Source organism: Tenrec ecaudatus, chromosome 2 (genome assembly GCF_050624435.1).
Source record: "Tenrec ecaudatus isolate mTenEca1 chromosome 2, mTenEca1.hap1, whole genome shotgun sequence".
Lineage (NCBI taxonomy): Eukaryota > Metazoa > Chordata > Mammalia > Afrosoricida > Tenrecidae > Tenrec > Tenrec ecaudatus.
Genome location: NC_134531.1, coordinates 284,998,787 through 285,011,184, shown reverse-complemented (window position 1 = coordinate 285,011,184; position 12,398 = coordinate 284,998,787). Strand labels below are relative to the sequence as shown.

General features: G+C 39.8%; 1 protein-coding gene across 2 annotated transcripts in view; it reads right to left on the bottom strand.

Annotated features, from left to right (window-relative positions):
* LSAMP (limbic system associated membrane protein) overlaps nucleotides 1-12,398 on the bottom strand; it is a 771,811-nt gene that overhangs the window by 371,477 nt on the left and 387,936 nt on the right. For both annotated transcript variants that reach the window (XM_075542484.1, XM_075542486.1), the window contains exon 2: nucleotides 491-723. In XM_075542484.1, the coding sequence (XP_075398599.1) occupies nucleotides 491-723 (233 nt within the window). The remainder of the gene's footprint in view (nucleotides 1-490; nucleotides 724-12,398) is intronic.

Sequence of the window (12,398 nt, the reverse complement as noted above, 5' to 3'; positions counted from 1 at the left end):
GCAAACTACAGAGAACGTTGGCCACCTGAGATGATGTCAAAGACTCTGGGAATTTGCATATATATTTTAAATGTACTGTTGTGAACCAAAATTATTGATAGCTGAGATAAAATAAGAGCAAGTCTTGACTTTAGCCAAAGAACCAGGGTAACAAGCTGAACTTCACATAGTTGCAAGCATTCTGTGTGCCATTACATCTCTGTTTTAACTTCTTGCGAAAGCTGTGGCCCTTAGCTGTACACTTTCCCACTCAGGGCCAAGGGAACCCATTCCTACCAAGGATGTAGACTGGCTAGGACACTCTACGGAGTCTGCTTAGTCCTCTCAATGTTAAGTCTACCCTTAGAAAGAAAATAGATTCTGAGCACAATGATATATTTTAAAATGTTTTGCTTCCTTTCTCTCCCCACCCAGGAGGATTTGGCAAATATTCTGTGCATCGTGATTATTATACCTCTCCCATATGACCAGTTGAACCCATTTTTCTTACCTTGAACAATCAAGTAAACTTGGGAGGTCTTGGGCTCATGCTGTGTCTGAACTGAGCAAGTATAGGAACCCTCATCGTAGACATCCACCTTCTGGATGCGGAGGCTGTATTCCAGAGAATGGCGCTTTTCCAGCTCCACCCGGGGGTCCAGAGACCACTTGTCATGTCCAGCGAAAATGATGCCAGAACGGTTCAACCAAGCCACCTTCGAGTTCTTATCATCTACGACACACCTGGCAGAGAAGAAGAGCAGCATTATTTTCATTCTCCAAACGACCAGATTCAAATAGAACAATAAAAATAGTAATTATTTCAAAGGTGAACTAGTGCCGTGTCATTTTTATATGCTTATGTTTCCCCACAGTTTATCCTTTAAGATATAATTCCCATCAGGGTCTCGTAGGAAAACTCAGTAAATTGGCATAGATTCATTCATAAAACTCATCTTCTGTATCCTAGTGATGGCATAATGTCCAGGGTCATAAAACGTTCTAAGATACAACTGGGGTCATCTAAGATACAATTGTGGGTCTCTACTTACTGGGAACAAAACAGTAAGAAGGTCATAAAAATCTCAGAGAAGACACAAGTTACCCGAGTTATGACTGCATCCACCTGAGACCAGAAGAACTAGATGGTGCCTGCCTACCAGGGATCAGGCTCCTAAGTAAAATGGGAGAAATGGTAGAACACAAATACTTATATATAATATTCATGAAAAGAAGTCAACTAAGCTAGAACAGTAGAAAATCGAGGGCTTCACGAGACACTCTAAAACCTAGAGACAAATGAGATCACCTATTTAGTGAAATAGCAGAGCGAGTGGTACACAAAATAGGGGATGTTATCCATAAGATTGGTTTTCTATGTGAAAACCACTGGTATGCAGTAAATACAGTTATTTGATAATTATTTTCTTTATTTTTGTCTAGGAAAAGATCATTCCTATAAATCAATAAGCCTAAATTTTAAGTTTGAGATTTACTCAATGGACATAGTGTCCTTTTTACTGAATCTTTAACTGGACTTACTTTTTTTCATAGGTGGTGGAGATAAGAATCATGACACATCTCATTTTGAGAACAAAAGGGGAACAATTACTCCGGAGCAGAGTTGAGACTACAGGGGAGGAAATTTTGAGAACTGGGAATAGAACACATTGACCAGAAACAGAATGTTGGCACACTCTGATGAATAAAACTAATGTGACTGAACAACTGTGTGGAAATTGTCGGTTGGCTAATTAACTTGCTGAGTACGCATTCACCGAAGGCTCCATAAAATACCGTTTATAAAAAGATATAATTGACAGCTAGTAGATTACGGCCATTCTATTAGACCCCATCCAGCTGTAAGCAATCTCAGCATAAGTAATGCACATTGTTGTTGTCACTGAGTTGGTGTTGATCCATAGCAACCAGAATGTCATCCTTACAATGGTTTCTCTGCCTCAGTGCCACTTTATCTCATTGAAGGCTCCAAATATGATGTCTTTCTACCGGGACTGGTCTCCCCTGACAACCTGTCCAAAGTATGTAAGACGAAGTCTCACCATCCTTGCTTCTAAAGGGCACCTGGCCTTACATCTTCCAAGACAGATCAGTTTCCCCTTTTAGCAGTTCATGGTACTTCCAATATTCTTCCTCAGCAGCACAATTCAAATGCATCAATTCTTTTTAGTTCTCCCTTAACCAATTACCAACTTTCACAAGCGTAATGAAGCAATGGGAAATGTCATGGTTTGGATCAGGCACATCTTAGTAACATCCTTGCTTTTCAGTACTCTACAGAGGTCTTGTGCAGCAGATTTACCTAATGCAGCACATCTTCTGATCTCTTGACTGCTCCTTCCTTCAGCATTCATTGTGGATCCAAGCAAGACAAAATCCTTGACAACTTCAAATGTTTCACCATTTATCATGATATGACTTATGGGTCCCCTTGTAAGGATCCTGATCTTTGCATGGAGTCTTAATCCACACTGAAGGCGACAATCCTTAATCTTCATGAGCAAGTGCTTCAAGTCCTCCTCACTTTCAGCAAGCAAGGTCATGTCACCTGCATATCACAGGTGATTAATGAGCTTTCTTCCAGTCCCGATGCCACATTTTTCTTCCTATAATCCAGCTTCTCTGATGATTTTCTCAGCATACAGACTGAACAAGTACGGTGAGAACATACAACCCTGATACACACCTTCCCTGTTATTAAACCACTCAGTAACACACTGCCTCTTGACCCGTGAATGAGTTCATCATGAGCACAATGAAAAGTTCTAGGACTCCCATTCTTCTCAAGGTTATCCATATTTCTTTTGTTTCTTTGTTTGAACCACCCTGTTTGATCCATGCTTTTGCATACTCAATAAAACACAAGCAAACATCTTTCAGTAGTCTCTGCTTTGAGCCATGATCCGTCTGACATCAACAATGATATTCCGTGTTCCACAGCCTCTTCTGAGTCCAGTCTGAACGTCTGCTAGTTTCCTTTCCATGTGCTGCTGATCGTTGGATGATCTTCAGCAAAATGTTACTTGCTTGTAAAACCAAGGCTATTTTCCTATGATTTCAGCATTCTGTTGCGTCCTTTCTTTGGAATGGCTCAGATATGGCTCTCTTCCAGTCAGTTGGCCATGCAGCTGTCTTACAAATTTCCTGGTATAGATTAAAGAGAGCTTCCAGGGCTTTATCCACTTGATGAAATGTTTTGATTGGTCTTCCATCAATTCCCTGAAGCCTCGTTTTTGGCTAATGCAATCAGTGTCCTTGAACTTCTTCCTTCAGCACCGTTGTTTCTTGCTCATAGGCTGTCTCCTGAAATTATGGACTAGCTCGTTTGGGTACCCTGACTCTGTGTATTCTTCCTGTCTTCTCTTGATGCTTCCTACATCAAACAATGGAGGTAAATGGCATTCATCGATAACGTTACTGTCCCCTAGATCCTCTTCTTTCTGTCTGGGAAACGATCATTCACATAGAACTGTGCTTGCCTACCTTTTCGCTTTGAGATTAAGCCAATTGATAATATGCCACGTTTATTCAGAATGGAACTGTATAACTATTCTTTCATAAGTATGATCTGATAGTCTCTGTGATGATGATAGGATTACACTCCACTTCTGCAATAAATCGAGCAGATTTTAAAGTTTGTGTCAATCCATGCACGTTCAGAATGCTCACTCCCAGGAGTGCGGAATGCATGACCACCATGACAGGTCCCTGTCAACATACAACAGCACGTCAAAGGATCCATGCAAGCATTGTCTGACATCAGTCTGGTCCCAGCCACAGATGGCAGCAGGTTGTCTGCTGGTGTAGCCAGCATTTCTGGCTACATTACCACGAATTCCATCTTTTGTGGAAGGAAGAGAAAATAAATGAATATTAAAGGTCCTACTTCAAGAGAGGCAAAAGAGGAATTCTTATTTGAATACTACTTATTTTATAAACTTAAAAAAGAACATGCTCTCAGAAAACAAAGTGGGGATTATTTTTCTGGATGTATGGAGAAAAGGTAAATATTTCAAAGGACTGCTGTTTCTTCATCAATTTCAGAAAGATTTTGGCAAAGGAGAAGCATACACAAACAAGCAAAATGGCTCTCCTTTTTCGTTGGACAAGCTAGAGGTCTGCACCACAGGGAGATGGTCCCAGTCCCGCAGAGCCAGCTGTTCAGCACTCTGGGGTGTGAGGGGGTGGGCGACCAGAGGCGCCAAGAGCAGCACAGCAGAACAATTAAAATAGCCCGCTCCTTCTTCCTTCCAAACCAAGTCAAATCCAGGTTTTCACTCTGGTCAAAATCACCAGGCATAGACAGCTCACACCCATACGTAATCAGGAAATTGATGCTTCACCACACTTGGGCCAACATAGAGCCACAGACTCCAACCTTTCTCCTAAGAAGACCGGATGAGTCAAGTTTATGACTCAGCCCTCACTTTAGCACAAAAGTCCACGTTATCCCACTATTTTTCCATGGCATTTGTCGTTGATTTGGAGAGAGAATTTGATTTTATGAGTTTAATGCCAAGATCTTCATGGTGTATTTTCTTTTACACCTATTTGTTTTCATAGACATAGCTGAAGGCATCAGTGTCTTCCATTCTCATAAGTGGAATCTCTGTTATGTAGCGATTGTTGCTAGTTTTTAAAAGAAGGCAACAAATGAGCCAAACACTGACAGCACTGCACATCAGGATAGATCATGAAATGTTCTATTTGCAAAGAAAGCATGTCATTTCACTTGCCATGTACAGCATAGTAGACCTATGATTACCTGGCTCAAAATAGCCAATACCAGCTTATGTTCTTATTATTGCCCAGACTATTGATCTTCAAGTGTTGATTTTCTTTGGAATAACTTTCAAGTTTCTTAAATTCATTCTGCATACCTCCCACTTTCTGATTATTCATCTATATTTGTACCTCTGGGTTTTATCATTTTGAGTCATAGTCATGTCAATCAGAAAATCAAGGTCCTGAAAGCTTTAATGCTTTCTTGTAGGAACATTTTAAAGAGTAGAAAATAAAATCTCATTAAAAACACCAACAAAATGTATGTGACAGGGGAAAGGACAAACACTGTAGAACTCATAGTGCTTACACAACTCATTTTAAAAATGATTAACCATGGGGGACGGGGAAGAAAATGTTCTAACATTGATTCTGGTGATGACTGTGTAGCTCCTCTTGATGTGACTGAATGATTGAATTGTGTGATATGTGGATTAAGAGCCAATAAAACCATTAAAATTTTTAAAAAACAAGAAAAACACACACAGAGAAATCCTTGTGCATTTTCTCTATACTCCCTTCCCAAGTAATCTGTTACATTGACTGCATAAAGAAACCATGGTTGGTGAGTGGAGTCCATGAAAGCACCGGGGTAATACAGATTCAAATTTTTCTATCTATATCTATCAAAAAAACGGATGAACTTATGTAGCCATCGGGAACCACATCTACTGTCATAGGTGCAAGATTAAAGATTATTCCATCCCAGTGCCCTAACCTTCGGGCCTCCCATAGTAAATCAACCTACTGATTTTTGAAACATGATGACTTCTTTCTTCTCTCCATATCTTTGCTCATCTCTTTCTTGTCACTTAAAAAAAAGATCAGTTATGCTCTTGTTCTCTTTGTTGCCATTCAATTCATCCTTCCAGACTCCTCTGAAATGCTCCCTTTCTAGCTCATCTCCCATCGAAATCACACCCTTTCACTTGATTCGATCTTCGGACCTCATCTCACCCCACATTGCATTTGTGCTCTTTTTCACTCCTTGCTGATATTAAGTTTGTTAAAGGCAAACACATCTGCCATTCATTCATTAATCTTTGGGGTTCTCTGAGAGCCAAGTTCTATAAATATTATGTAGATAGTAGAGATTTGCAGAAACATAGAATAAACTAAATTTAATAATTTACATCAATTGTCAGTTATTATCTTTTACATAGTGGTAGAATAAATGGATAACTATTTTAACACACTTTAAAGATGACCAAAATGATCAGACATAAACTGAAAAAAAATAAAGAGAATTATTGATCGGTATTAACATGAAAGCACAAGGTGGTGGGGGGCTTTCTTTATGTTTGTGATGTGAAAAGATAATTCCCGGGAACTAAATAATCTACTTTGTGTGTGGATAACAGTGAGAAGAAGCACAACACACTAACTGAATCTTTAGTGAGTTGACCAATTCTATAAACCCACAAATATTGGATGTGCTCCTTAACTTAAATATGAGCTCATGATTTAAATCACCAGTTAAAAAAATAAAAAATTGGAAAGGAAGGCAAACACATTTTACCTCCATTATTCAGTATACCTGAATCCATAAAACCGTCACAAAGAATCAATGTATTCATAAAAATCCTAAGCATTGAATGTCTTCAAACACTTTATACCAATGAGATAATGCAAAGTCGTACAGATAGGAGCATTGACAACTCCACTCCCCCTGCATTAGACTGGGGACAACGTTTATAAAGCGGCAGATGTAACTGAGGAAAGAAGTGCTAAATTCAGTTATATATCATAGCATATTTACCAACATATTATATAAGCATATTTACTGAGCGTATATCCACGATGTAAATGATAGACATCTACAAGCTATTGTTGTTGTTAAGTGCCATTGAGTCCATTCTGATTTATGTTGTTGCTATTGTTGGCCGCATCTGACATTCATTAAATGCTTACCCACAGCACCCTGATGTACAACAGCACGAACACTGCCAGTCATGTGCCATCTTCACAATCATGCCAATGTCTGAGGCAACGTTGTAAACGTTGCAGCCACTGTGTCTACCCATCTCTTTGAGACCCTTCCTCCTTGTCTATGTTGCTCCACTATACCCAGTGTGATGTCTTCCTCCACAGACCAGTCACTCCTGACAATATGCACATTGTAAGTCTCACCACCCTTGCCTCTAAGGAACATTCCGACCATACATTTTCCGAGACAGATTGGTTTGTCCTTTGAGAAGTACATGGCATTTTCAATATTTTTCACCAGCCCCACAATTCAGATGCATTAATTCTTTCTTATTCAGTGTCTAACTTTCACATGCATATGAAGCAATTGAAAACACATTGGGTCGGGTGCACGTTAGTCCTCAAAGTAACAGCCTTGTTACTGAAGTTTAATGAGTATCAGATTGACCTAATGCGATACGGCTATTGATCTCTTGATTGTAGGTTCCATGAGCATTGATTATGAATCCAAGCAAGACAAAATCCTTGACAACTTCAACCTTTCATGATGTGACCTGTTTCGTTTTCATTTTCATGATGTGACCTGTTGGCCCACTTGTGAAGATTTTGCTCATCTTTTCACTGGTTTATAATCCACTCTGGAGGCTGAAGCCTTTCGTCGTCATCAGCAAGTGCTTCAGGTCCTTCTACTTTCAGCAAATATGGCTGAGTCATCTGAGTATCGCAGGTTGTTAATAAGCCTTCCTCGAATACTGATGCCACATTCCGCTTCACACAATCCAGCTTGTCTGATTATTTTCTCAGTACACAGACTGAATAAGTAGGATAAGATGATACAACTCGGATGCACACTTCATTTTTTTCAAACCTGGAAGCCCCCCTCCCACCCCCTGCAGTTTTATTTGCACAAGTGCCTCTTGGTCCACATGCAAATTCCACATGAGCAAAATGAAATGTTCTGCAATTCCCAATCTTCCCAAGATGATCTATAATTTGTTCTAATCCACACAATTACATGCTTTTGCATAGTAAAATAAACAAAGGTAAACATGTTTCTGCTATACTCTTCTTTCCATCAAGATTAATTTGTATTATCAAGGATGTCCCTTTTCCATGTCTGCATCTGAATCTGGCCCGACCCTCTGATATCTTCCTGTTAATGCACTGCGGCAGCCATTGTTGCATATTCTTCAGCAAATTTTACTGGCATATCATATTAATGACACTGTTCTGTAACTGGTGCATTCTATCAGGTCCCTTTTTTGGAATAGGTACAAAAATGGATCTCTTCCAGGCAATTGGGCAAGTACTTCTGGCATAGACCAGTGAGTGCTTCTAGTGCTGCATAGCTTTCTGACACATATCAATTGGTATCCCATCGATTCCAGAGTCTTGTTTTTGACACATGCCTTCAGTGACGCTGGAATTTTTTCTTTCAGTGCCATTGCTCACATGCTAGCCCCTGAAATGACGGAATGTGCATAAGTTCTCTGTGGCACAATGACTATGTGGATTCTGTCTATCTTGGTTGGATGCTTCCTGCACCAGTCCCCCTTTTTGTATTGGAATGTGAGGCATGATTTTTTTTTCCCGTCAGATTTTTGTTTTCCATTTAAAATATGCTGAACATGTGCCTCCAGTTTGGTTCTCTAACTCAAGGATTTTCCGCATTTCATTGTGTGACAGTTACTTAATCTCCTGTCAACTGGAGTGAAGGGGTGGACCTTAGCCTGTCAATCAAGTCATATCCAGCCACGCCTCTATGTGGGCATGGCCATCTCCTGAGGATTCTGGGAACTCCTGTCTTCCTCCCTGAAGGTGGGACACACACACTCTGCTTCTCTTTCCTGCTTACAAGACACAAAGCCACACTGATCCCAGCCAGTCCCTGGAGCTGAAGATTAGTTATGGGATGACATTAAGGACCTCACTGGTGAAGAATACAAATATCATTTAAAAGCCAGGAGAGAAAGAAAAGGTTAAATTGGATGTCAAAAGAAATCCTGGAATTTGCTCTTGAATGAAGATGAGCTAAAGTAAATGGAAGCAATAGAAGATCAGAGCAGAAAATTGCAAAACGGCAGATTAAGACGATAAAGTAAGGTACTCTGATAAAATATACAAAAACCTAGGATTAGAAAAGTGGAAGAACACACGCATTTTTTTAAGGTGAAGAACATGAAGAGTCAAGACTCAAGTTGAAATATGGAAGGATTAGATGGGATTGAATGCAGCAAGAGCATCAACAGTAGGTGCTGAGAAGATGGAGTCACTATAAAAAAAAAAGGGATTGTAGTGGGTTATGCGCTGGGAGGGTGAACCTCAGGTTCAGCAGTTTGAAACCACTAGCCACTCTGCAGGAGAAAGATAAGGTTTTCTGCTCCTGTGAAAAACTACAGTCTTGGAAACCCACAAGGGCAGTAATACCTTGCTCTATAGGGTTGCCGTGAGTCTAAATCAACTCCATGACAATCTATTTGGTTTGGTGTCAAAAATAATTGGTCGAGCCTGAACCATTTCAGGGGGCAACAGATGATTAAGAACGAATGATCCCGAAGGAACATTTCTTGCCTGCACCGATGGCCTAAGAAAAAAGATTTCAGAAATTGTCAGAATGCCATTTGCAACTTTAGAAGCATTCAATATTTGTCTATGCCCCCAAAAATGTGTAGTACAGTTACTTGGTCAAATAACCGGAAGACATTCATATTTGTCCCAATACAAATAAAGGGCAATCCAGTGAAAATTTCCAACTATATCATTAATATCACCTAGAAGCAAAATAATACTGAAGATAAATGTAGAATGGTTTTAGTTATACATTAGCAGGGAACTGCCGGAGATTCGAGTGGGATTTAAAATGAGGATCATGGCTGAAGTGAAATAGACCTTGTTTAAAAGCCCAGAAGAGAAGAGAGATTTTTTTTCTTTCGGCACTTCATTGACTACACAAAGGAATTTGACTGTGTAGATCATAACACATTCTGAGCAACATTGCGAGTAGTGGAAACTCATGCACATTTAGTTGCCTTTATGTGGAACCCGCACAAGACGAGGAACTGGTTTGAATAAACCAGGGGATATTATGTGGTTTGAAAATAGAAGGGATTTGTGTCATCATTGTATTCTTTCACCATACTTATTTAATCTGTATTCTTAAACAAATAATTCAGATAGACGCTGAACAATATAGGGAAGAATATGACATCAAAATGAGAAGAAAACTCACTAGAAACCTGTTATACGCAGAAGATACAATGATACAACCCTGCTACTGAAAGGGCAGGAGGCTTGAAGCACTTGCAGATGAAGATCAAAGTCCACAGCCTTCACCACTGACTACACTGGAACATAAATAAAACAAGAACCCTCACAATGGGGTCAATCCACGCAAAACATAAATAGTAAAGATAGAATATACTGAAATCGTCAAGGATTTTATTTTACCAGGATCCACAAACAATAGCCATGGAAGCAGTAGTCCGCAGAGTCACATTATACACTACATGGGTAAATCTGCTCTAGGAGACTGGGAGGGTGAGCGAGAGCAAGGGAGAGAGAGAGAGACTCTTCCAAGCGTTAACAAGGAAACATGCCGCCTCTGAAGACTGAGGTCCTCTGACCCAGGCGGTGGTAATTTCAATCTCCTCATATGCCTGTGAAAGCCAGTCAATACATAAAGATGAAAATGTCATGCTTTCGAATTATGGTGTTGTAATTATTCACTATATTACAGGCTGCCCAAAGAATACACAAATAGGTCGTGGAAGTACAACCAGAATGCTCCTTGGAAGTGAGACTAGAGAGACTTTATCTCAGTTCGGACATGATTTCAGGAGGGGCTAATCTCTGGAAGAAGACAAGCTTTCTGTGCAGTGGCAGGTCTGTGAAAAAGAGGAAGACGCTCAAGGAGACGGACCGACACCGGGGTTGAGAAAGGAGTCAACTACAGCTACTGCTGTGCGACTGGCACAGAACAGAGCAACCTTTCTCCTGTCACAGGTGGGGTTACCAAGACTCTCATCCCGCTCGATGGCACCTAACAACAGAGAACGTAGGGCAATGTCGGGAACGATCCTGATCTTGTTGCCACACTGATAACAGGAGGTTAAGACAGGCATCAAGTTGGTAAAGGCCAACGGTACAACACATCCTACAATGCCCATGAAACATCCGCACAAGGAGGAGTTATCCTATCAAAAATGTCAAGACTACTAAGTTTGAGAAATTTTTGGTGAGACTCTTGTTTTTCTTCTCAGTATTTGGAAGCAATGGGAAAGCACGGTATTTTCTCATAGGCATGTTCGTCTTAATTTACAGGTAGTAATTTATCACAGCAAAGCCCCTAAGCTCTAAGTAAAGCTAATGGAAGAGACACTATTAGGGAAGCAATGGTTACAAGTTGAGAGTTCATTGTCTCTCTATTTTGTTCATTTTAGTATCATAATTATGTTATAATAGAATGTGGAAATAGTTACCAGTTAATGAGAAAAGTTTATTTAGTTTGGGCTTGTAATTTATATTTGATAACTCATTTAATTTTAGCTTTGTTATTGCTATTTGGTATTACTTTATAACTATAGCAAGTTGTACTTTGAAATACATGGGGTCTCTATGAGTCAGTCTTAGCTAAAAATGAGCTGGTTATTTTGCAATGTCTTCATTAAAAATGGGTCACTACCACCTAGATTTGATAAGGGAGAATCAACTTATTTGCTAGAACACATTTTCTTATAAAGGATGATATTAGCATGCATTAATAGAAAAGTTACTTTTTATCTACCTTTATCTCTTTCATGTTTGCAAGTATAATCTTTTGTAGTATGTAGAAAAATGCAGGATGTGAATGGAAAGGCAGTCTTCGGAAATGCATTGGCCCCCTTTTTGTTGGTTGTATCTGCAAATTTAATCCTACAAATAAAACCCTCAGCATATTAAAAAAAAACTATCATGGGATGATTGCCCTTAGGAAAGAGCAACAGTTGGTCTGAGAACCAATGCTGTACATTCTAACCACGAACGTGAAGAATCAGGAGAAGCTCTAAGTAGAGGATGGAATAATATCTCTTGGAAATATACAAATCCTCCAGAAGCCCTTAGTCTGTCTTTATAGTTGTTTTTTAAGTACATCGAACTCGAAGAATGCATATGCAGGCAGTTTCAAAAATAAAAAGCCTTAGTTAAAAACGAAGTTGAAGGAATTTTGAATGATCCGCCATGTTGGATCATCTCTGCTTTATTACCATGTTCTAAGACTGGAGGTGGCTCGTGATAACAGACCGGGGGACACACTGCTAACCCCGAGATGCCTGCTAGCCTTGGCTGCAACATAACCTTCAACTAGCTTGTGACCAGGACCAAACCCATTTCTGTTTCTTCCAAAACCTCCCTTGTGGCTTTGAGGTGTGATGGTTCTCCTGGCCTCATTCTTTTGCCCTTGTGCACATCTAACCTCTTTATCTTGTCCCCCTGACTCCAGACATTGCATTTCAGGATTTATCTTCCCCATATTCATTCTAAACTATGGTCCAGTAACATCCTGATAGCATCTACGTGGAAAATAAAATCATTTTTTTTCTCTTCATAACGTCTTTGCACAAATTCCTGTGTAACTATTTGCTTCCACACATGCATATATACAGTACTACTAACGGAAGTTCTGGGGAGAGGAGCAATCCAGAGATGGTTAG